Here is a 25790-nt window from a genome sequence, read left to right as displayed (position 1 = left end):
TTATTACTGTTGTGATTTTTGTTAGCAAGTAATATTTTTTACACTGAAAGTATTTTGTTCATTTTTTAAGTGACTACATCTGATTTTGTCTCAGGGTTTTGATAAATTTAACCTTTGTCATTTGCTTGGTGATGAAAGCTTCATAAGTATAACTAAATTCTTCTAAGGAAAAATTGCTTTTGTTTTATGTAAATTTAAGAGTTTTAGTGGCTAGAAAGAAACAATTTTGAATTAATAACTCAGAAGTGGATTAAAAGTAGGGCATTAGCTGAAACAAGAATGAAAAACTTGGTTTTAAAACAAAGTGACATGAAAAAAGCCCTTCTGTAGGTTCAAAACTTGAGTGACTTTAAAGAAATAATAGCTTCTTATTTATCTATTTTACTTCCTTTGGTTCTTTGAGCTATATTCTTTCAACATAATTGCTTCTTTCACTTTAAGTTTTTTAACAGAATGCAATGATTGGTCTCAGATTTTGATGTTCTTAAAAAATAAATGAAATGCATACATCAAAATGACAGTTCTTATAGAAAATTTTGACAAAAAGTAAAAGTTTCACTGTGAAAACTTGCAAAGCTATTTTCCAAAAACACTTGGTTTATTTTTGTTGTTGCCATACAGCAACAAGGCCTTAGTTTTGGTGGTTCGCTGCTCTTGTGCTGAGCTGAGCATCAGATGCAGTTATGCAGTTCTTTATAAAAAGTAAATGTAGTGGTCTCAAAGTTCAACCTTTAGGCTCAGGTACTCTCAAGTATGAATAGTTTTTATAATTTCTTTTGAGTATAGTATTATATAATTCAAATATTTTTTACTAAAAATAGGAAGTATGAAAAATACACATTTTAGTCAGTCTCTAGAGCCCTATTTGATGTTATACTAAAGGCTGTATCATACAATCATATCAGCAAAATAGCTCAGTTTAATTCCTAAAAGGTAGCTTTTAATCCCAAGTGAATTGATTGAGGGCTGACTATATGCCAGAAGTTTTGGGTACACTATCACATTTAATCTTTATAATAATCCTCTGCTATTCACAATGTTAAAATGAATGTGAATTAGGCTACTCCCAAAATAAGCAGATAAAAAATTTATTGGAAAGCTAGCTGATAACTCAGAGACTCTAAGCAAAAACTATAGAACTGTAGGGTTAGCTTAAGAGTTCTGGTAATACGTATGGAGAGCAGATAGGAAGGGAGTGCTTTTGCAAAGAAGATGAAATTATGGGCCAGCAAGAGGAAGTGGAGGGAGGTAGTCCTGAAGGAAAGACACCGTGGGCCTTACTGCTTGTGCACCTGGTCACTTCTCAGCCTTCTCTGTGTCTAGTCTTTTTTCATCTGCCCTCCACCTCATAGGTCCTGTTAGTTCATCTCATCTCTTCCCCTGAGTTACCAGCAGCCCATCACTTTGGACTTACTTTCTAGTGGTCAAAGACAACTGTGAGAATCTGAAGACCTATGAAGCATTTTTTCACTCTGAACCTTTCTGGTTACATTCTGGCCTACTAGTCATCACAGGGGTATGAGTTCTTTTGAAACAGCAGCTCTCATCCTCAGTTTCCTCTGAGTCTTTTGGGGAGGGGAAGGAGAGAAGAGTCTCTGCCCCTACTCCACTCCAACCCAGTCCTAGAAAGCCAATTTCTTTTCCTTTTTAAAAATTAATAGCTGAATACATTTTAATAATATTTCATATGAAATGTAGTCATCTTATCTTCTTAAGGTATAATTTTAATTGAGAAACTGATATACAAAGCTTTGCAGGTACATAAAACTTATGAGTACATATAAAGAAGAAATAGAAGAGGAATCAGAAATATGAAAATATTTTGATGCTTTTAGTTGGTAGATTTATGAAAATTTTCCTTCTTTCCAAATTTTATTTTTATTGTTGTCAGAATCCTTTTCTAGAAGTAAGAAAATATGAATAAACTATTTATTCATTCATTGAATGATGATTTTAAAATGATTATATTAAATAATTACATACTTGAATTTTGAGTATCATATTTATTTTAATTAAGAGAGAAGGATAAACCACACTTCCTAGAAAGTACTTTCTCTCTCTCTCTCATTTCTTCTCTTCGTCAGATTCATAAAATACCTCATCTAATACTTGACACAGTAGGTGCTCAGTAGATATTTGTTGAACTAATCAAACTATATCAAACAAAATGTAAGATGTTATTTTTTAAGGAATCATATTTTCTTCCAGTGACAATTCTTTTCACTCCCTAGGCAGGTGTTCAGATTACCAAGAGTGGTAAATTCCATGTCAGTGGTGAAGGCATGCTAACCATCTATGATTCAGGGCAAGCTGACCAAGGAAGATATGAATGTGTGGCTCAGAATTCATTTGGCCTTGTTGTGGCCAACATGTTCCTCACAGTTGTAGGTAAGTATGGCTCCTCATGCAACCTAAACAAATGTCTTTGACAGTTTCTACTCCTCATCCTAACTGATTTGTCTCACTACCCAAGTTCCCTTATATGTTTCTTCTAGTCAAATCAAACTTATTTTAATTTTTTAAATCTAAGTTTTAAGTGTAAACTACATTAAAGGATATCAAACACCAAAACTATCAATGCCAGAGGTGAACAAAAATAGGAAGGATTCACAAATGTATATCATGTTTTCTTAGGAAATGAAAATTATAGCATGTAAGATATATTCATAGCTAAATAAAGTGGAGTCAGAGATTTAAGGATAAATGGAATTTAACATGTATGAGTTACTCTGACCTGGTGTATTTAGTTCTAGAGTAAAATTAAAAATCAATCAATCAAACTTCTAGGTAAGATTTGCCACTGTAAGAACAAATATCTCAATATTTTGGAACATTTGTAATTGGTCAATGTATTTGGCATTGTTCTACATTTTGTCATCTGGCTGGTTATTTATCTGTAGCCCTCTGCTAGTTGTTTATAAATGATGACTGCTTAAAAAATATTGTCATAGTTTTACAAAAAATAAAATCCTTTTTTTTTTCTTCAATTAATTGGTTTGTATTGGAAGTGAGGGAGTCTATTTGTGGGCAGACTTGAGTGGAAACCTCAGCTGTGGGTATGGGAATGGGGACTGGCTGTGATAATGGACTGGCATGTTCTCCACGTGGGGAAAGAATTCAAGAAAATCACAGCATGTGGGGACATGACATCGGGTTGCTTTTTTTGTGGATGGGTTCAGGAGCTTCTGCCTTATTGACAATCAGCAGTTGAAGTAAATGAGTTCAGCTACAAGCATATGGAGTACTATTTTGGGCTTTGCCTGCTTTTTGGTTTCCTTAGAAATGGGCAGATTTAAAAAATAGGGTTTTACAGATTTATTTTTTCCTTTTAATTTTTCCAGCTCTTATGGGTCTCTATATCTATTGGGTAACTCTTCTCATTATAAATACAGGCCTGGATAAAAATAGATTTATTTAATTAAATCACATCCTTAAAGATGTCACTGTCTTCCTATCATGTAGTACAATAGTTTCATATTCTTACACTTGAAAATTCTCCTGAGAAATCAAACTTCCAAATACCCATTTGTTTGGTTATTTTATATAAAGTATATATTTTCATTAATGTTGCATAAGTCTTTACATTTTTATTATACTGTATGGTAAAAAGTATTCTCTGTAGAATATTAGTCTTAAAATTATAACAATGTATCTAGTAACTAGCTAATATTTACTCTAGGAGAGTCAGAAATTCTTTATCACATAGAATTTCTTAAAGTTACAAAATCTTAGCCTTACTTGGTATTTGATGAGTTCATGCTTTTCCTGATTTAGAATCTGTAACAGTTGTGTTTCTTTTTATAAATTTATAGAGCTCCTTTTCTACTGCTTAACTATTTATGAGATCTATGAGAAAATATTCTTGAGCATTTTGGAAAAAACTTATTATAAAATTTAAATTACTATTTTTTAGGTTCTAGAGATGCTAGAAATCTTTACCATTAAACAAACACATACACAAACAAATATTCTCTCTCTGCCTCTTATTCTCTCTCTGTTTGTCTGTTTTGCCCTGCCACATACACACAAACGCTATAACCACAGTGGTCAATATTTTAGAACCTCCAACATAAGAATTTCATTGTGGTAGACTGAAATTTAACTAACTATTTTATATATACACATTAAAAGTAAAACATTTAGATTAAGATGTATTAATTACTCTATTTACCAGATTTTAAAACAGTGATAAGTAGCATTTACCAATATTCTGCTCTATTGTATAGAAAGCAGAAAGTCAGGCTATAGAGACAAAATAGTACAAAAGAAGTTATTCAGTCAAGAAAAAAATTATGTTTTTAGCTCTTGAGACATTTTTATAACAATATAAGGGGAAATCAATTTATATTTGTGTCTCACACCAAATAAATTTTATGATATTAGAAATATTTTTATAAAAAGAAGAAAAAGTATGAAGATATAAATTTTAAAACTTTGAATAAATTTAAGATTTAAGTGTGTGTGTGTGTGTTCACACAACCCAAATTGCAGAATAGGAGGAAATGTGTCAATATAAAATATCACTTATGGAACATTTTGTGACTTAGACCCTTTCATTCACCATTTGAATGAGTGATGTTCAAAGTAAGGTATTTATAATAGCAAAAGAAAAAAGGGTTCCCACAAGTTGTGATTTTTTAAGGAGTTTTTTTTTATAGATGTAATAGATTTTAATAGTTTTAATAAATTTATAAAAACCTATAAGGCTGATTTAGTGTTTATTGGGAACCTATCCTTTGGTTTAGGGTGTCCTCAAAGTATTTTGTATTGGCAAATATTACTCACATTAGCATACTTCTTTCTCTCGATGATATTTGGCATATGAAAGCTACACATATTACTTTAGACCCAAAAAAACCTCATAATTTTTGTTCAAAACATAATTTATTTTTACACCTCCTATATATATTGATGTGCTGTTAAGTGCTGTCAAGTTCATAATTCACAGTATATTCTTATGACTCATTTCTTGCTTGTGAAAATGGCTCAGTCTGAGGACACAAGACATTTATATTGAATATTAACAGTTTGAGATAGTGGGAAAAACCCTCGGTTAAGTCATTAAACTTACCTTTATTGATCTCAGTCACTTTGGATACCTTACCCATAACTGGAATTAATTTTCTCATTTCTTAAAAATGTGGAACTGGACACTCTCAAGAGGCCTTCTTGGCATAGAAATTCTGTTTCTACAATAGAATTCAAATGTGCAACAATAGTCGGGAAGTAGTTTAGAGCATGTCTACATGATAGAATGTTTACCAGTGAGACATTGGAATAATATGTGGATTGGTAAAAGTTAAATAGTGACACAGCATGGATTAAATGAAAATTTTGGAGCACAAATACCACATGTATACTGTTTATAATGATATAAAAAATCAATCCAAACAATGTTGTCTCCTTTGAAATTCTGAGTTGAGTATCTGATTGTTGTGTTGGACATTTCATTTTGGATGACCCACAGGCCTTCCAATTCCATGTGTTAAAAACCAATCGAATGCATGCTAAATTGAACTCCTCATTTTCACCTCAAGACCTGTAACCTCCTGTCACTCCTTTAATGCAGTCCATATTCTATAAGGAGGAAGCCAGAACTTCTGATTTTTTTCTGCTCCCTCCTCCTTCTTTACCCTAACTACCACGTCTCACCAGTTTTTCCCGCAAATATTGCTTCTTTTCCATTTTTCCATGTGACCTCCTCTTTCATAGTTCATTTTTTGGTCATTTAGACTTCTGCAATAACTTTCTAAATGGTATTTCCACTTACAATATTCTTTACTTTGACTATATCCTCAACCTGATAAATTATAAATGAGAATTAAAGTTACATTAGTTGACTTTAAGTTAATGAGACTTTTCCTATTACATTAAGTAAATGACCTGCATTAAACTAATACTAATATTACTACTAAAAAAAAATTAGCATTTATTGGGCATTTACCGTGTGTTCCAAGTGTTATTTATCAATTAACTTATTTGATGCTTTTGGGATCTAGTTATTTTTTTGAAATTCTGAATGAATAACTCACTGATTTTTTGACATTCTAATCCAGTTGTCATTTTTAGTACAGTAGTGGTTGGTTAGTCATGAAACTATAAGGAAAGCAAATAATCAAAATAAAAGGCTTATCTCAGTGATTAAAGCCAAAAAAAAAAGTAGCGTCTCACCTTTTCAGTCTCCGGAAAAAAAACGGTGGAGCTTGCAAGACAGTGAACCCATTTACATACCTAATGATGCAAAATGATGAGTAAGGCAGAGTGGTTGCTGTTCAAAGAAAATTATCTCACAAAGGCAGTCGTTAATTCCCATTTGTATGCTGTGGGAGTGTCCGGTTTCCTAGGACAGCCCTCTCAGGCGGCGTCAGTGGTGGTCGGTCATTCTCTTAGGGGAAGATTTCATGTGGTAAGGCCTATTTAGTTAATGATAGTGACATTATCTGGTTACTTTTCTCAAGGAGGGAGGGGGAGATAAAGAATATTCAGTTGTGAAAGAAACTCGGTTTTTACTGAGGTCTAGGTATTTTGTGGTGAGAAGTGATGGCAGAGGTTCAGGTGTTCTGCATCAGTGTCTCTTTTGGGGCTGCATCCTACTCCTCCCTGACTCCTATTCTCCCCCATCTGGGCCGTACTCTGACCGAGTGGGCACACAGCAGTTGGTGGACCATTACACCTAAGCAACACCTTCCTGAAAGGACTCAAATTTATCTTTTGACTTTATCTTCCTTGGAGGTGGTAGATCTTATAGACAGAACTGAAAGGCGATGTTCATCAGTCAACTTTAAACATGCTTAATTTCATAACCCTACTGAGGTTTTTTCTCCTTTTTTTTTTAACCCCAAGACTTAACAAAAGAAAATGATCTAGTTCTTCCTCCCCTTCTGCAAAATTTTGCGTAAAAAATGGAGAATATACTCAGGATCATTCTATCCCTACATTATTGAGGTAGCTTTTAAGACAAATAAAATATTAACAGTGTTGTTTGATTCTAATGTGCCCCAATAAACTGAATTTGCTTTGCGTAATACAGTGCTCTTCTAGAAACATTTGTGGAAATCGTTTTGCAATTTGTACCACACCAACTAAAACGTTACTGAGACCGAATGAATAATAAAAAGGTTAGCTTTATTTTATCATAAAACTATGAACCTTAAAAAATTCATAATTGAAATGACATAAGTGAGAAAGAGTTCTTGTTACCACAAATATTTTCTGACATACTACATATTTAATGCACTTTTAATAATCTGTGAACAAACAACTTTTATGTGTTTTCTATTTGTGCACATCAAAATTTAATTATTTCAAACAATGTTTACATATTATGACACCTTTCTTGTTATTTTCCTTTCCTTTTCACATCTCCACACTTGTTGGTTTCTTAATAACAAAGAGAAAAAACAGGTCAAGTTGAACAAATGACAGGACAACACAGTGGCAACCAATAAGTATGTGAGGATATGGATTACTTAGGGGCTTAGAACATAATAATCACTGAAAGGCACCTTATATTTGCATTGTGACATGTCGTTTTCAAAGAACTTTGCATGCCTTTTTTATTTAATAATCATATTTGGCCCAACTATATATTGCCTCAACTCTATGTTGAACAAGTCTTACTATTTCCACTTTATGAATGAGTCAAAAGATGAAGAACAGGTGTAAAATTCCTTATGCTTGTAAATTTTATACAACCATAATAGCAAAACTATTTTATAAACAGAATAAAAGCAAAATTATCAAACAAATAAAATTTAGATGAACATGTTAATTGATGCTTTCCCCAAATGTAAATATCCCTTCCAAGTTCTGTCTGCCACAGTGAACAGCCTTCTGAGTTTTGGCTGGCATTGTCTGCTGTGTGATAACTCAGTCCTACAAACAACCTTTGATAGACCTCTGATCGCATATTATGCACACAGGTGCAGGGGTCCAATCACAGTAATTGTCATGAATAAGAACACATCATTGATGCCACTCTCTACACTTGAGGTTCACAAGTGAAGGACTAAAAGGGGAACAATAGAGAAAAGGTTAACATCTTGTGAACCTATAAGCCGGCACAGATTGATTAGATTGATCTCGGTTCCTTTATATCCAAATTCAGTAGGCTCATTCTTACTGACTTGTTTTTGAACTATCACAGGGTATGTCATGTTAGGTATATTGAAAATATTAGGTTTGCTCCTAATCATTGCAATTATATTGACTGCTTGATTTGTTGATTAATCAATCCATCCCCTTATAAGCCAATACCCCACCCATCATGCTCACTATGTTATGTAACTATAGTGCATTTACTATATATTTAATTAAATCATTTTACAATTCTCTTTCAGCTTTCTAATTTTTACATTAAGCACTCTTTTTAGCATCCATGTATGTGTCCATCCAGCCAATTCTAACTGCTGCCTGATATTTCATACTGTACATCCACCACATTTTTCTCACCTACACTTCCATTGCTGACAATTTTCCTTAATTCCTTCCAAACAGAGTTGCAATGAACATTCTCATTTATACCCCTGATGGATTTGCATGAGAATTTCTCTAGATATATATGTGGGAATCAGATTGCTGGGTGAGGGGGTGTGCACATATGTCATTTTACTAAGTAAAATCAAAATAAAAAATATACATATCCTTAAACAAAATCTTGGAAATAGAAGCATCACTTCTACATTCCCACCGGCCTACCCGTGTCAACTCACCCCTGCCAAAACTTGGCAGTAATCAGCTTTTTTATTCTTGCCAGAATAAGCATAAAATGGTAGTTCATTGATATTTTATATTTTATTTCTGAGGTTTTAAGTGGTTTTCAAAATCTGTCATATACTTAATAACTTTTGGGGTTTCCTCTTTTATAACTTGCCTGTATATATTTTGTCTTAATGCATTACAGGAATTCCTTGAATGAAATAGAATATTAATTCTGTGTCAGATTAGAAATTATAGATATGTTACCTATTATGTTATTTGTCAACGACAATTTTACCTTTTTTATTTATGTCTTTCCTTGAATGGAAATTATTAATTTAATATAATCAAATTAATCAATTTATCTTTGTTTTCTTTCAATTATCTTTAGCTACTATATAGTTAATCCAATGTGATTTTTGAAGTATAAAAGGTAAAACTGACCTTCTGGAGCTTTAATATTGTGGTCATGATAAGGACTGAAATGAATTGACAGTATAGCCTCTAACTCATAACTACTGCCTATAATCTAGTTTATCAAGAATGTCTTTCAGCAGAGACCTTGATTTTACTGGTTTTCTTATATCTGTATCACTGGTATTTTTTCTTGAAATTTTTTATGTTGGTGATCTTTTTAGAACAATGAACCAATCTAGTATGTATACATTGTCATAATATAGAGGAATTTTTTTATAACAACCAGATGTAGAATGCTATTTGCATTCATCTTGCAAAATACATAAACATATATATACTTATTTACATATAAATATACATATATAATATTTTAATATTATATTGTATTACATAATATATGATATATAATATAAGTGATAATATGAAATCCACATACCTTCCTATTTTTATTTAAACTTCTCATTTTTTAAATATCTCCTTAATGACATTATTTTCAAATTCAATTTTTGGGACTATACTTACTCTTGTGTCCAATATTCAACAGTGCTAAGATTAAGTTATTGCTTTAATTATGTCATATTAATTCTTATACTTTTAGTATTCTTAAAAATGAACTAAATAATATGGATATGTTCGATTATTTTTCTTATGTGAGTTTTTAATATCCATGATCATTTTTATTAGCATTTTGTTTTCTTTACCTTAAACTTCTTAAACCATCATCTGGAGAAGATTAAATATGTTGAAGATTATCGATTCTACTTTAAGTGAAAAGCTTTCTTTGTCTATAATATTCAACTTGATAGAATTCTCACACACCGAAGAGCTATAGAAAAAACATGAGTTATTTTTCACTGAAATCTTACTAAGAGTTCAATTCTTGCTTTAAGAAATCTCCATAAGGATGTGATGATATTTACTTCATTTTAATGTTTCACATTAAAGCAAGATGGCTGAAAAGATAGGCATTTCTTACCTTTCTGAAGATGACAAATTACTGACAGAGTTCAATCCCATTTGAATCAGTGTTGTAAAAAAAAGGAAATATTTCACATAGCTTTACTAGATTTTTGGAATGCCTTAGTTCCCTAAATAATACTGTTATTGTTTCTGGAAACTTTGCTTCAGGATAATTACCTACTCTTCTGCAATGGACAGTATCATGTGGACACTGTATAACATTTTTATTGTCTTGGAAGTTTCTGTAATGCCATTTGTATGAGATCATTCCTAACTTCAAGGTCTGTTTGATACTTTTAATCATGGAATTGATTTTCAAAGCAATACAGGGTAGACAAGCTGGCGATGACTTTGTTGAATCATCCATTCTTGATGCCGTACAGAGGGTTGACAGTGCAATTAACTCCACACGAAGACATTTGTTTTCACAGTAAGAATTTATTTTATTTTGATTACAAAATTGTTTTCACTTCAGTCCTACTTGGTTTTTATAATCTCCATAAATCACAGCAGGCATCGTGCATAAGATTGCCAAAAGCGGGTGTTTTCTTCAGTCTGTGTGTGTGTTATCACCCTCTGGGCTACCCACCATTGCCAGCTCAGTCTTAAAGAGAATGAAACTTGCTCCCCACAGAATCTAAATGGCATAAATTTACATCACAGATCCACTCTATGTGGTCCCATGATAGGTATCAGGTAATGGGCTCTGTTAGGTCAGCATCCACCAGGGTCAGACCCAGTGCTCCTGCCAATCCAGGAATTGAGAGTGATTGTCAAGTTGAACACATCTGGTCATAAACTGATAGCTCACAGATGAAAGTTTTGTTTAGGATATGTAGTACTGTGGTTATTTTAATTTGAACCAGAACATCTTTAGAGTAGTGAAGCCTTCAGGTTCTATAAAGTCCCCATCAGTCCTGATGGAGGTACAAGGGATGCAGTTTTGCATCACCTGAACATATTAATGAAAACATGACTGTTGTCTTTAAAGTCAAACGAAGTATATACCCAGTCTTTGCAGCTGTTGGTCTAAAAGGAATACCTTATAATGCCATAATCAAGTATAGCTCTGTTCTTGCATACCCACAACAGCATGGCTCGCTGATCATGGACTTGTGTGGTAGAGACATACAGCTTATTTATATCCTTATAGTGATTCCTCACTTCATCACTTCCTATCTGGGTGACCTTGGGCAAGTAACTAAGCATCTTAGTAGCTCACAGTTCTTGCCTGTAAAATGGGGATAGCAATAGAATCTGTTTCATGGACATACTTGTTAGGAAGATCGAATAAGTTAGTACAGATAGTGTCTCAACAGTGTCTGCCACATAGAAAGGGCTTAATTAAAGTGAGCTATTAATATCATTACTATTCTATGATCTAAAGTTATTACGATTTCTGATGTAGAGGACCAGACACGCCTTCGCTGACCAAAATCTCTAAAATAGTTTCACATTCTCAGTGACTAGCATTCTTTTAACTTAATTAGTTTAATTCCTCAATGCATATGCTGGTTGCTAGGCTTGGTACGTGGAATATAAAGATGTATAAGGCACCATCTCATCCCTGACACAGTCTTTCTGTAGCAGAAGAGACAATATGTCAACAATTTAAGTACATCTTGTTGTGTATGTAATAGATGTATGTGAGCATACAGACGTAATTGAGAAGGTGGTAGCTTGTCAGAGTTACCAGGGAGACTTTCTGGGGAGAACAATGCCTGAGCAGGGTTTTAAACGTGAGTGGGAATTTCCAGCATCTTCCAGGCAGTTACATTTGAGGAAAGAGAAGACAGACAGTGCCAATGTCCAGAAACTGAGTGTCTTGCATGCTGTTTCAGAGGGTTTACTGAGCCCCCTCAGACCTATGTGTGGACCCCACAAGCTTATAACTTTCACCATAAATGTTGCCTTTTATAGAAAACTGTTCTTTAAATCATTGAGTCATTAAAAATATATCTTTTGAGTTCAGCACTGTCACTGGCATTTGGGTTTCACTCATTAATAAAGTAGGAAAAGAACTCTCAGCTCCCCCTGTGAAGCTTATTTTCTGGTGGTGAAGCTTTTCTTCTTCTTGATTGTTTGGGAAATGTATTCGTAAATGCACAGTGAGATTCATGGATTCTGCAGTTTTGCCTTGTGAACAGTAATGTCTTTTGTCATTTGCAGGAAACCTCGCACCCCTAGTGATCTGCTGGCTCAGTTTCGTTATCCGTATGACCCGTTTACTGTGGAGACAGCAAGAGCTGGAGAGATTTTTGAGCACACACTTCTGCTGATCCAGGAACACGTGCAGCAGGGGCTCACTGTTGATTTGGAGGGCAGAGGTCAGCTTCTGGGGTGCATTCTGTTCTCAGCCTACTGTCAGTAGCAAAACTGATCACCCCTCAGTTTTTAATCTCCAAAACACCATGTGATATAGAAATTAATTTACCACTTTACCAAATGAATGCAGATGTTTCTCGTAAGAAGTATAATTCAAAAGAAAGGATGATAAATATATATTCAAACTTGTCAACTTCTAGCAGCTATCTATGTCAAGTAAATCTAGGGGGCCCATTTTAGGTGGACGTTTTGAATCCAAAAGTTATTACTCTTTCCTATGAAAAAGGCTTTAATCCTAGGGTAATGTTCCTGTCCTTGTTATTGGAATCACCTAAATCATTCAGTGAATTTATTTGAATTCCTTACTCTACCTATAACATATGTATCCCTCCCAAATCTTTTTTGTTGTTGTTGCTATACTGAAGTTCTCATGTACTTTTTCCAAAACCAGACATTTATTTAGTAAATGTCAAATGAGAATGATTTAGAAATCTTTCAGATTTTCTAAGTCTTTCTCTTTAAAGTGAAGTAAAAATATGATCCTTTGCTATACACTATTTGTTCTGTGAGCACAACAGCAACTTCTAGAGGTTTACCCTTTCTTTACTCCCCTTCAGAAAATAACCCCCCTCCCCCTCCAAAAAAAGAAAAGAAACCAAGATACAGTGCACAAGCCCCTTTCTGTGCGTGGCTCACCCATTAGGTGCCCTATACAATTACTCAAAAAGCTCTATTTAATAGCTCCTAATGATCCATTATGTCTTGGGTTTTGGAGTTTCCTTAACTAAAATATCCAAGTGAAATTTCCATATAGTCCATATTAGCGCTTGAATCAAATTTCTGGCTGTTTAATTCCGAGTCTTACTAGGGATGAGTTAGCTGTGGTCAGATCTGCAAAAAGCCCAGCTCCAGGTCAGGACAAAGGGCCTTTGAGTTCTCTTCTCACACATATCTATTGGAAGAAACAATTTTCAAAAATAACTTAATCTAAATTCATAACTAGAGAATAAGCAATCAATATCTACAGAGATTTAACTTTGCTAAAATATACATCCATTGTTTTTGGTGTTCATTACCAAACTGAGTATATATTCTCATCTAAAATATTCAAGAACTTTAACACAATTTTCTCAAGAAAAGAACATTATGTTGTTCTACCTCTCTTTTATTATTTGTAAAGTTAAAGGCCTTTATTTTTTTTTTTTTCCCTCCAGGATCATTTTGCCCTAAAAGTGAACCCAGGATCTATGTCTTTATATACAGAAAGATTATTGTATCTATGCAAGATTAAGATATCTCAGGGTCCAGCCAGACAGAGACCAGCTTACACAGATAAAGGACAAATGGTCCTGGTATCATTAGCCGGTTTCTGATGATTAAGTGGGGATAATAACTCTTAGCAAGCAAGACTTAGTGAATAGTTTCTGCAGATTTAGGACTATGCTGCAATTTTAAGCTCTGTTAAAAGAGTGGCTCCAAAACATCTCCAGGTTGTATTGCACATTCCTTGGGGGATGACAGCTTGTGGTAGTTTACAAGTAACTGCTTAATCCGTTCATATCAACTATCACGCAGGTTAATATTCACACCACCACACTAGCACATCTTAGACCCTGTCTTCTAGGAGCATAAAACCTGAAAGAAAGAATTCTGAAATGAGAAAAAAAAAATATTACAATCTTGTGATGAGGACTTACCAAATCCTTACCAACATTATATTGGTAAAGTCACAGAATTAGGAGTTTGATGGGAACTGGGACATTTCTCTCCTTTTCTGTTCATTCTAGCAGTCATTGCTCATAAGAGAAGCATCACTAAGTACCCCCCCCCCTTTTAATTAGAACTTTCGGTTTTGTCCTAATGAAATGTGGTGGATGTAGGAAAGATTTCTGCCCGCCTAGAGTGGCCCATCCCTACGGCACCTGGGCTTGAGGTTCCCCCTCTCACTCCACCTCAAGGACAGCTCTCTTCATTGCCCTTGCTGTTCCGTGTTTCAGAGTTCCGCTACAATGACTTGGTGTCCCCGCACTACCTCAGCCTCATAGCCAATTTATCTGGATGTACAGCCCACAGGCAGGTGCCCAACTGCTCTGACATGTGTTTCCATCAGAAGTACCGAGCCCAGGACGGAACGTGCAACAACCTGCAGCACCCCATGTGGGGTGCATCCCTGACCGCCTTTGAGCGCATCCTGAAGCCTGCCTACGAGAACGGCTTCAACCTGCCGCGTGGGGTCAGCCGTCAGGCCCTGTCAGGCCGGTATCCCCTCCCACCACCCAGGCTGGTCTCCACAGAGCTGGCAGCCACGGCCACAGTCACCCCTGACCATAGATACACACACATGCTCATGCAGTGGGGCCAATTTTTAGACCACGATCTGGACCACACAGTGCCTGCACTGAGCACGTCTCGCTTCTCTGATGGGCGGCCGTGTAGCTCGGTGTGTACGAATGATCCTCCTTGCTTCCCCATCATCATTCCTGACACTGACCCCCGAGGGACCCGAGCACCGTGCATGTTCTTTGCACGCTCCAGCCCCGTGTGTGGCAGTGGCATGACCTCCTTGGTGATGAATTCAGTCTATGCGAGAGAACAGATTAACCAACTCACAGCCTATATAGATGCCTCTAATGTCTATGGGAGCTCGGAGAGGGAATCCCAAGTTCTCCGAGACTACTCAGAGCCTCGGGGCCTCCTGAGGACAGGCTTGCTGTGGGTGCCGTCCGGAAAGCCCTTACTGCCCTTTTCTGCGGGCCCACCCACTGAGTGCACAGGGTGGGAGCAGGGTAGCCGCAGCCCCTGTTTCTTGGCCGGGGACCACAGGGCCAATGAGCAGCTGGCCCTCACAGCCATGCACACCTTGTGGTTTCGGGAACACAACAGGGTCGCTGCAGAGCTGTCTGCCCTGAACCCCCACTGGGATGGAGACACCCTTTATCATGAAGCCAGGAAGATTGTGGGTGCTCAGCTGCAGCACATCACCTACAGCCACTGGCTGCCCAAGATTCTGGGGGAACCTGGCATGAAGATGCTGCGGGATTACCAGGGCTACAACCCCAATGTGAATGCAGGGATCATTAACTCTTTTGCTACTGCAGCCTTCAGATTTGGTCACACGTTAATCAATCCTATTCTTTACCGACTGAATGACACCTTCGGAGAAATCCCTGAAGGCCACCTTCCACTCCATAAAGCTTTCTTTTCACCCTCCAGAATAATCGAGGAAGGTGGGATAGATCCACTCCTTCGGGGGCTATTTGGTGTGGCCGCTAAATTGCGGGTGCCCTCCCAACTGCTCAGTTTAGAGCTGACTGAGAAGCTGTTCTCCACCGCCCACTCTGTGGCCCTGGATTTGGCTGCCACCAACATTCAAAGGGGGCGAGACCACGGGATCCCTCCCTATGCTGACTTCAGAGTTTTCTGCAATTTGACTTCTGTTGAAGATTTTGAGGATCTTCAAAATGAGATTAAAGATTCAGAGATTCGACAAAAACTGAAAAAGTAAGTGTGCAAGTGTTGCTTAGATTTATATATTTCTTGGGAGAGGGAGAAGTGTTAAAGGACATTTTGTGTGGTTGGATTTGGTTGCCTGGGGATGTTATTGCAGAGCCTTTAATAATTGTTATCTTGGGAGAAGCCAAATATTAAAGGAAAGATTTCTAGAGACTAAGCAGTAAACGCCTTTGTCCACCCACTTCCTTTGTAAATGTAAATATTGCTGCCTCCTTGCTAATACTTGCTAGCACATCTCAACTAAGAGAGGTTGGCATGTTTCCTGCATTCCTGCTCTGTGGTAATCCAATCAAGGCCTTTTTACTGATACGATAATGTCACAAGTTGGCTTTTCTAGGCAGAGCAAAGTAGTGAAATGAAAACAGAAATTAGTTTTTGTCAAAAGAACAAATAATTCTAAATTTATCATCAGAATGTTGAGTCGAGGCTTATTCACTACATCATTAGTGCCTTTCAGTAAAGTATTAATATTATGTTCTTTACAGGTGAGATTCAAATTTCCTTTTAACTTACAAGTATGGGACGTTTCCAGGAAACAACTCTAACTGCTCTTCATGCTCACCACCTTTCATCCTCCAAAATAGTTAAAAATAATTAAAGAAATGTTTTATTAAGAAGTTTTGTCTATAGTTGGCTAAATATTGAAGACTAACATGTTTACTAATAGCTTACGGTATATTAATGTGCAATCTTTCAGAGAAGCTTAAAATTGCAAATTATGGAGCTAATTGTCAACATTAGGCCTTTATTTTGTAATACTAAGGGTATGAATGTTTTTATGCCACTAGAATTTGTTTCATACTTATGTAGAATATTAGACTAAGTAAATGTATAATATATGTAGAACAAATCAGAGTATCATGCAGATTGAATTTGCAAGAACATTGACTTTGGCTTCATAGAGACCTGGTTTAAATCTCCATTCCACCACCTATTAGTACTGAGAGCTTGTGAAAAGTATTTAAACAGTTTTAAATCTCAGAATATCTATAAAATGAAAAAAAAAACACTGCCTCTTCCACAGAGATGTTCAAAGGTGAAATTATATAGAATGTATCAAATACCTAGTTCTGTTCTGGTGCATCATAGGTAATCAGTAAGTGTTACCTGTGGATAGATTTATTATAACATTATCGTTTCAGTTGTCAGCATCATTATTAGATTGCACGTATGCTCTGAATCAGCCTTGTGCTAGGCACTGAGACCCAAGATGAAGGAAATAGCATTCTGGAGAGCCAGACAGCATGCAGGGAAGGCAGGGGGCTGGCGGTAATCTGTGCGGAATGGGCTGTCACAGAGATGGGAATTGAATGTTATGGGAACACAGAGCTGAGAAATGGGAGGTACATGTAAGAGTCACAGCAAACTACTGATAAAAGATGCCGTTTGATCTGCTCTTGGAATTTTCTGAGTGTGATAGTTGAATGAAGTGGGAACAGCAGGCAGTATCCCAAGGAGAGGGAAGGAAGCAGGAAGGTGTGGGGCTGCATGGCATGAGGGGGTAGAAATGTGACAAGGGGAAGCTTTTAAAGGGCCCTGCATGCCATGCAAGGGAGTTTGATCTTCATCCTGTGTTTAAAGCAGGAGAGTGACTCTAGGAGAGACTTCCCTGTGAAACGCTAACCTGCGCAAGACGTCCTGGGAGAAGGAGAGGCTAGCAGTAAGGAATTCCATGGTTTCAGGAATACTCTAGGTGAAGCAAGAAGACAGTGTAGATAGGCTTTTAGCAGTCTGTGCAACACTATCATTAGTTTAAATGTTTCCTGTAAGCACATTGTCTACATTGAATAAACCTGGAGGCAAGTCTTGCTTTGCAGTTCGTTGGGGTCCCACTTCTCAATTTGCAGCTAATTTGTAAATTCCCACCAATCATAGAGTAGCAGAAATGTGTTCTTTTAAAATGTTCCCATCACAAAGTCCTCCTGAGTCCTCCGGCTCTCATGTGCGATGCAGCAGGCTGCTTGTCATCGCCACACACAGCATTAGGCTGGAACATGGATGCGGACTGTCCGCTGCAGGACACGTCCTCCCAGTGGCCAGTGCAAGGCGTGACTGGACTCCGGGATGGACAGTGGCCCATACACTGCACATTGAGTGTTCACATGCCTGGCTTTCTGTGTGCTCCTTTCAGGCATTTGGAATGTTAACACTGCGTCTTCTGAAACCGCAACAAGGAGTCTTTATCCTTGCTTTGGGGAATTTTTGAACTGCGGGAACTTTGTGCAGCCTGGTGCGTGGCCTCTGCATGAGGACAGCAGGACTGACCAGCATGAGTGGGTGTGGGGAGGCCAGGAAGCCGAGCTACCCTACTTTCCTGTTAGGCTGCCAGGTGATTCATTCAACTGTGAGCACAAAATAGATAAGTTGGAGTTGTGTTTACAGTCTCCATCTTCAAATCTGTAGATTGCAGTTTGTCAGGAGCTGATTTCACTAAGGAGGGTGGCATGGCTTTAAATATGCCGATTTATACAGTTATTTCTTTACCCTCTCCTGTTACTTGTTACTTCTCCTTTCTGTGTTATTTTGCAAGTGTGGTTTTAAGTTTGTTTCTAAACCACTCCAGTCAAAACTGGAAACAAGTAGAGCATATCATTAAATCAACAAAATAAATACTGCCCTGGAACATTAAAAACTCCATATTTTAGATAATTAGGACAGCTTAAGAATTGGCTAAAGCAGAGAATCATAAAAATAATGCATATGCACGTCTTAGGTATTTTAACTTCACACATTTAAGCGCACATAAAGTCCTGTAACTTGAGCTTTGGGGCAGCAAGTGGGGGTGGGTTGCAAAGTCTGTGTTCTGGTTTTGTCATTGCTGCTTTGATGCAGACCTGCTGACTAGAATTCATAAGCTTATGCCCAGGCTGAATCTTTTGTGTGTGTATAAGATTGTTCTGAAAGGGGAAGAGGAATTTTCCAGGGAAGTGATGGTATGAATGCAGATTCCTTGTATGTGTTTCTGTCATTCCCCCGTAGTTACAGTTACGTAACATGCAACTAATTGGCATCGATGTTTGACTCTCCTTTTGACAACCTTTCCCAAAACACTGAATTCGGTTTTCACAGGAATAAGTACTCTCCTCTTTTACACAAAGGCCTCATTATTTTATGTAACATTTAATTAAATTACGTAATCCAAATCACAAGTATGACTGTGATAAAAGCAAGTTGGTAAACTCCGCCGACTCCCTGCCGGCAGCTCAACAGACTGCAGCTGCAACTTGGACAGGAGCCCCTAACCCCAGGGTCATTAACTGTCATCTCTGTGGGCCAGAAAGTAAGGATTCTTAGGGAAGAAGAGGTTGTTTAAAATAGCTGATACATGCTGTAGGTAATGGGGGGGATGGAGAGGTGGTGTCAGGAGGCCCAGGTTCCTTCTCTCTGGACAAATTGAGTTGTGCAATCTTGGACGACTTTAGATTAGTTTTTGTTCTCTCAACTGTGAAGTGAGGCTGTTTCACTAAAAAGTCCTTGAGGTCCTTCTAGATCTAAGATCATATATATAACGACTATGTGATATAATAAAATGATAATTCAGAAGGTGCTCTTTAATTAATAGTTTTAATTCACACATAATATCTTCATATTCCAGAATATATCCCCTCATCTTTATGTGTCATCAGGTGTACAAAGCTAATGATTTTTCTTCACTTCACTTAATTTTGAAGGCTTGTGTCAGTTTACCACCCAGGAGTAAAATCTGATTTTCCTTGTACCTTCACACTGGATCTTTTAGGTAGCTTTAAAAAGCCAGAACAACATGTGGAAACCATGCTACAACTTTCCTCTTGAATCACCAACAGTTTTGCCATGAGGAATACCTGGTCTGTCACAAGAAAGCCACATTGGGACATTGTTTTAGTCAGCTTTCAGTTCATTTCAGTAAGATTGGTGAGATACTTTGGATTCTCCTCAAGGAGCTCAGGGCCTGGGATGTGGGGGACTCACAAGCCACATAACCCTGTCATGTCACATGTGGAGCAGTGGGATCTAGGAAATCAGGACGTATTCCTTCAGGAAGGTGGTGTCCAAGTTCCGTCCTCCATGTTGTTTTCCACAGCGGCTGCATCAATTTACCTTCCCATCAACAGTGCACCAGGGTTCCTTTTTCTCCATATCCTCACCAACACTTATTATTTCTTGTCTTTTTGATGTGACCCATTCTGACATGTGTGAGGTGATATCTCATTGTGGTTTTGATTTGCATTTTCCTGATGATGAGTGATGTTGAGCATACAAACCGGCAAACCACTCTTAAACAGAGAACAAACTTCTTCTTTGCCAATTTGGATGCCTTTTATTATGCAGAGAAAGGGGAACCCTCCTACACTGTTGGTGGGAATGCAAGCTGGTGCAGCCACTCTGGGAAACAGTATGGAGGTTCCTCAAAAAGTTGAAAATAGACCTACCATATGATCCAGCAATGGCACTACTGGGTATTTACCCCAAAGATACAAATGTAGGGATCCGAAGGGGTACGTGCACCCCGATGTTAATAGCAGCAATGTCCACAATAGCCAAACTGTGGAAAGAGCCAAGATGTCCATCGACAGATGAATGGATAAAGAAGATGTGGTGTATATATACAATGGAATATTATGCAGCCATCAAAAGGAATGAGATCTTGCCATTTGCAACGATGTGGATGGAACTGGAGGGTATTACGCTGAGCGAAATAAGTCAATCAAAGAAAGACATGTATCATATGACCTCACTGATATGAGGAATTCTTAACTCAAGAAACAAACTGAGGGTTGCTGGAGTGGTGGGGGGTGGGAGTGATGGGGTGGCTGGGTGATAGACATTGGGGAGGGGATGTGCTATGGTGAGTGCTGTGAATTGTGCAAGACTGTTGAATCACAGATCTGTACCTCTGAAACAAATAATACAACATATGTTAAAAAAAAAAAGAAAAAGATAGCAGGAGGGGAAGAATGAAGGGGGGGAATTGGAGGGGGAGACAAACCATGAGAGACAATGGACTCTGAAAAACAAACTGAGGGTTCTAGACAGGATGGGGTGGGGAGATGGGTTAGCCTGGTGATGAGTATTAAAGAGGGCACGCTCTGCATGGAGCACTGGGTGTTATGCACAAACAATGAATCATGGAACACTACATGGAAAACTAATGATGCAATGTATGTGATTAACATAACAATAAAAAATTTAAAAAAAAAACAGAGAACAAACTAATTGTTGCCAGAGGGGAGGGAGCCGGCAGGATGGGTGAAATAAAGAAAGGAGATTAAGAAGTACAAACTGCCAGTCATAAAATAAATAAGTCATGGAGAATGAAAAGTACAGCGTGGGGAATATAGTCAATAATATTGTAATAACGTTGTTTGGTGACTTATCCTGGTGAACACTGGGGAATGTGAAGAATCGCTAAATCACTTTGCTGTATACCTGAAATGCATATAACATTGCATGTTAACTATACTTCAACACAAAACAAAACAGAACCAAAACAACTCAGTCTTAACAGAGGAGTGGCGATTACCCGTGAGAGACTGTCATCTGAGAGGGCAGACCGAGGTCATTCGAGATATAAGAAATACAGAGGAAAGACCTGGCAGGCAGGCACCAGAGCTAGGGTGATAAGCAGGAGAAAGTGGAAGCCCTTGATTTTGCGGGCTTGTAGAACGCCCTGCATGGAAGCGTCTAATCCTAGAATTAGCATCTGACCCATCCCACTCCAAAGATATTAAGACTTATGGGTGAAATGGACCCTTTTTTCCTAAGTGAAATTGTAGACAGAGCCCGGATAGATAAAAAGGAGATCAACAGGAGTTCTAGAAGAAGCAAACAGGAGCAGTGCCAAACCCTTTGACTTCCATTGTGCTCACTTCACTTCTCTTGGACCCGAAGACCTACAGCCTTTGCTAGGATTGTGAAATGCACAGGCTTCTTACTTCTTTCAGTACCAAGAGCTGCAGGAATTTCTTTCTTTCTTTTTCTCCTCCCTCCCTCCCTCCTTCCCTCCCTCCCTTCCTTCCTTCCCTCCTTCCCTCCTTCCCTCCTTCCTTTCCTTTCTCTCTTTCTTGTCAAAAATGTTTAAGTTTTCAAAGAGTTGTTTAAAGACCATATGAAAATGAATCATTTCTTTTTTATAGGATTATTTTTGCTCTAAAAAATCACGCTATATTCTTTGCAAAACATATAATGAGCTGATTGTGAGGATTAATTATCCATTGAGTGGCGAACATAAATTCTCAAACAGAGAGAGGCCATTTTGATGGCTATTTTTGAATCCCCTTTTGAAAATATAATGTGTGGATTTTTTGTGGATATGGTTACTTTTGTTCTTTAATAAATACAAGGTTATTTGTCTCCCATTATCACAGGGATGTGCAGCTGCTTCAGCTTTTTTAAATAATAGCTTACAATTCACCAGTTAAGTAATTTATATTCAGTACATGCACCTATCTCATAGCTGCTTCATTTGATACTATTAAAGAAACAAAAACACTTAGTTTCTCCCCTTTTTCCACCCTAAGCTTCCACAAGGTCAAACTCTGCAATGATGCATTTCCAACACCTTGCACCGTCTATCTCTGTCCTGACACCTGAGGGACGTTGGTCACCTTTCTCATGGTTTGGCCTTCCTTCCTCAAGATTCCTGGCTCTCATTCTTCTAGATGTTTCTCAACTTCCATATTCGTACCTGCCTTAAAGGACCTTTCATCAGCATCATCCCTTTACCTTTATAGAATGGTTAGTATGTTAGCAACTTCAGTTGCTGTGAAACAATGATTCTTAGCCATTTCCTGTTAGACCATTTTAAAAATCTGCTAGAAGCTATGAATCTTCTTTTGCAGACAAATACAGCAAAATTACCCACTCCAAATTCTGCACATATTTTTTAGAGGACTCAGATTCCTACAGCCACCTGCGGACACTCTTCTCCCATTGATTTAACAAATATTTATTTGGCACCCATATTTATTTAGCACCCCTCTTTCCCCCTAGGACTTACCACATGTGTGCAATGGGTGCTCCCCCACCTCATATCTCGAAATGGTTGTTCCCTTTGCCAAAAACGGCCCCAAACTTGAAACTACCATCTGTTCTTAGTCCTTGCTCAACTGTCCTTGTCTCTTATCCCTTTTGGAGGGAGTGACTTTGTTCTTTCAGTTACAGAAGGATGCTAGACTGTTTAAATATAGCCAGGCCTCCAGAGGACCAGCATTTTCTTTCCACCTCTTATCTCTGCTTCTTTCTGTTCAGGATTTATTTTTCGTCCTCCCTCAGCTCTCTTATCTCCTGTTTTATACATATGGCGCACCACAGACGACTCTCTCTCAGCTCCCAAGGTCACATACAGCATTTCATGGCATAGCTAGCACAAGAGGCCCTAGTATCACATTTCTCCAAACAATAATTTTAGAAGTATACCATCTTATACAATTATACGAAGTCATATTGCTTGACTCTAAATGCCATTTTCAGAGCCTTCCTTCTCCTGGTCATTTTCATTCCATCACTTTTCTGCCTTTCTAGAGAACATATTAATTTAATGACAGGGTTCCAAGAGTATGTCCTTCTTGGTGGCAGATAAATTGTCTAATTTATCTTTCAGTCCCCAGAGCTGAGCACACAGCCAAGCGCAGTATAGCAGCTCAGTAGACACTGGATGGTCTGTTAAGGGAAGTGTGGCAGCCTGGTGAGGCTCATTTGAGTTCCCCAAGGGCCCTGGATTTGAAAACTATTCTCAGTTTGAACCCCCTGACCGGATGAAGTTTTCTTAGGTGTAAATTAGGTTTTTACACTTATCCATCCATACCAATTCATTTTTTCATCAAATATTTAGAGGCCTCAATTAACTATGGTGTATACTAATTTTATATACAAAGAAATGAAAAGTTACAGCACAGCAAATCACATATGTGTTTGATTCTTGCATTACCTTAACCCCAATTTCAAAAAATTAAAAACTCATTCAATCAACCCTGTAGCCCTGAAATAAGGAAAACACAGGACTGAGCAAATAAAAGGTGACAAGAGGCCAATTAAAAATCAGGTTGTCAGTCAGTTATACCCAGAGGTCCAGTTCTCAGAAGGCGCTCAAGACCATTCATTTAGTAAAAATGGAATGCAAAATAATTAACTCAACACTTTAAAGCCTGACATTTAATGACATTTAATTTAGCATCAGTTTTGTAGATTTTATAGTGGTGAGTCTTAGTAATTGTGTTTTAGAAATGAATTTCTTTCAGAATCTGCTTTTTTCCTACCTTTGAAAATTGATGCTGTATTAGAATATTTTACAATGATAATCATTCAACTGAAGAAATTTATACTGTATTATACTATATATATTATACTAATGCATACTAATATTATCCCATAATTGTTATGATCATATGCAAGATGATATTATAATAAATACTTTATAGAAAACTTTATAATGAACAAAATATGTGCTTCATTTTATTTTTAAACTCTATTTTGCCAAAAAATATATATCTGGATGCAGTTTAATGTATTTTGTCTAGATTCCCCAAATCTGACTAAACTAAAATTATATTTCTAGTCATATGATGGCTGTAACACACAATAAGATGCATGTTTTGAGTGTACAGTGTGATGACTTTGAACAGTATTCATACCTGCATAATCATCACCCAGTAAAGACAACATTTCCTCTCCTCAGAAACTTACCTCATGCTTCTTACAGTTCATTTTCCCCCCCCCCCCTCCCCGGCGGCCACAGATCATATTTCTATCACTGTTGGTTTTGCCCGTTCTAGGACTTCATATAAATGGAATCCTATTGTATGTACTCTTTTAAGCTTGGCTTACCATGTTTTTGAAAATTTATCTAGGCGCCAGATGTATCAATGGATGATCTATTTTCTTGTTAATGTGAGTAGCATTGTTTGTATGAATATACAAATATTTATTTCTTCATTTACCTGAGGTGGCTTTCCAGTTTGGGCTTTCCAGTTTTCATCTATTTTCAGTGATGCTGCCATGAAGACTCATATGCAAGTCTTTTTGTGGATTTATGTATCCATTTCTGTTGACTAGAAGTCCAACAGTGCAATTTCTAGATTACTTAGGAACTCTATGTTTGTTTCTTCCTCAGGTTGGATATTTTCTACTAATTTTCTTTTAAAGCTCACTGACTCTTCTGCCATCTTCAATCTCCTCTTACATACAACAAGTGAAATTTTCATTTCAGTTACACTAGTTCTAAAATTTACAATTTTTATGGTTCCTAATTCTCTCTTGACATTTATCTAAATGTTAACTCATTAAGAACACATCTTATTTAATTTTTTTAATGCATTGATAATAACTGCTTTAATGTCCTTTCTTGATCAATTCAACATCACAGCCATACTTTTGGAGTTGATTACTATTGATTACTTATCTTCTTATGTATGGACCACATTTTTTGTTTCTTTGCCTGTCATAACTTTTAAATGCCTATCAACTACTGTGATTCCACCTTGGACTTGAATAGGCTTTGCTTTATGCTTTGTCTGATTGGAAATGTGGAAAGCTCAAGGTGTTATCCTAACCTCGCTGACTTGGGAGAACCAATCTCCAAGCTCTGTCTCCCATGCAGATGCTAGGCTTTAGGCTTTCTTAAAGTAGGTTTTATCCTTGTAAGGTTAGAGCTTATCCTAAAACTTGGTGTGTTGTACCTTGGCTATTTGTCTGGGGTGTTACTAAGGTGTTAAAGGGTTCTTCCTTTAGAACCTGTGGTAGTTGCTCTCGGTAAGACTCAGGTAGTCCCTCCTGCTCAGGTGCTGGCCTGGCCCTTCCCAAGGACTGTGGGGGCCCTCAAGTCAGGGTCTGCCCCACTCCTCACTCTGTTTCAGGAGCTTCAGCGGCTCTGAATTCTGATGGGAACCCCTCAGCACAGC

At 37.4% G+C, this 25790-nt stretch overlaps 1 protein-coding gene across 1 annotated transcript in view; it reads left to right on the top strand.

The window, feature by feature from the left end:
• The window catches only part of PXDNL (peroxidasin like), a 453123-nt gene that overhangs the window by 348934 nt on the left and 78399 nt on the right, over nucleotides 1-25790 (top strand). Inside the window, exons 14-17 of the mRNA XM_032421891.1 lie at nucleotides 2232-2388; nucleotides 10396-10504; nucleotides 12244-12401; nucleotides 14397-15900. Coding sequence (XP_032277782.1) covers nucleotides 2232-2388; nucleotides 10396-10504; nucleotides 12244-12401; nucleotides 14397-15900 — 1928 coding nt within the window. The remainder of the gene's footprint in view (nucleotides 1-2231; nucleotides 2389-10395; nucleotides 10505-12243; nucleotides 12402-14396; nucleotides 15901-25790) is intronic.

Source organism: Phoca vitulina, unplaced genomic scaffold (assembly GCF_004348235.1).
Source record: "Phoca vitulina isolate PV1807 unplaced genomic scaffold, GSC_HSeal_1.0 scaffold25, whole genome shotgun sequence".
Lineage (NCBI taxonomy): Eukaryota > Metazoa > Chordata > Mammalia > Carnivora > Phocidae > Phoca > Phoca vitulina.
Note: the sequence above shows the minus strand (reverse complement) of the source record. Positions and strands in the feature narration are given on the sequence as shown.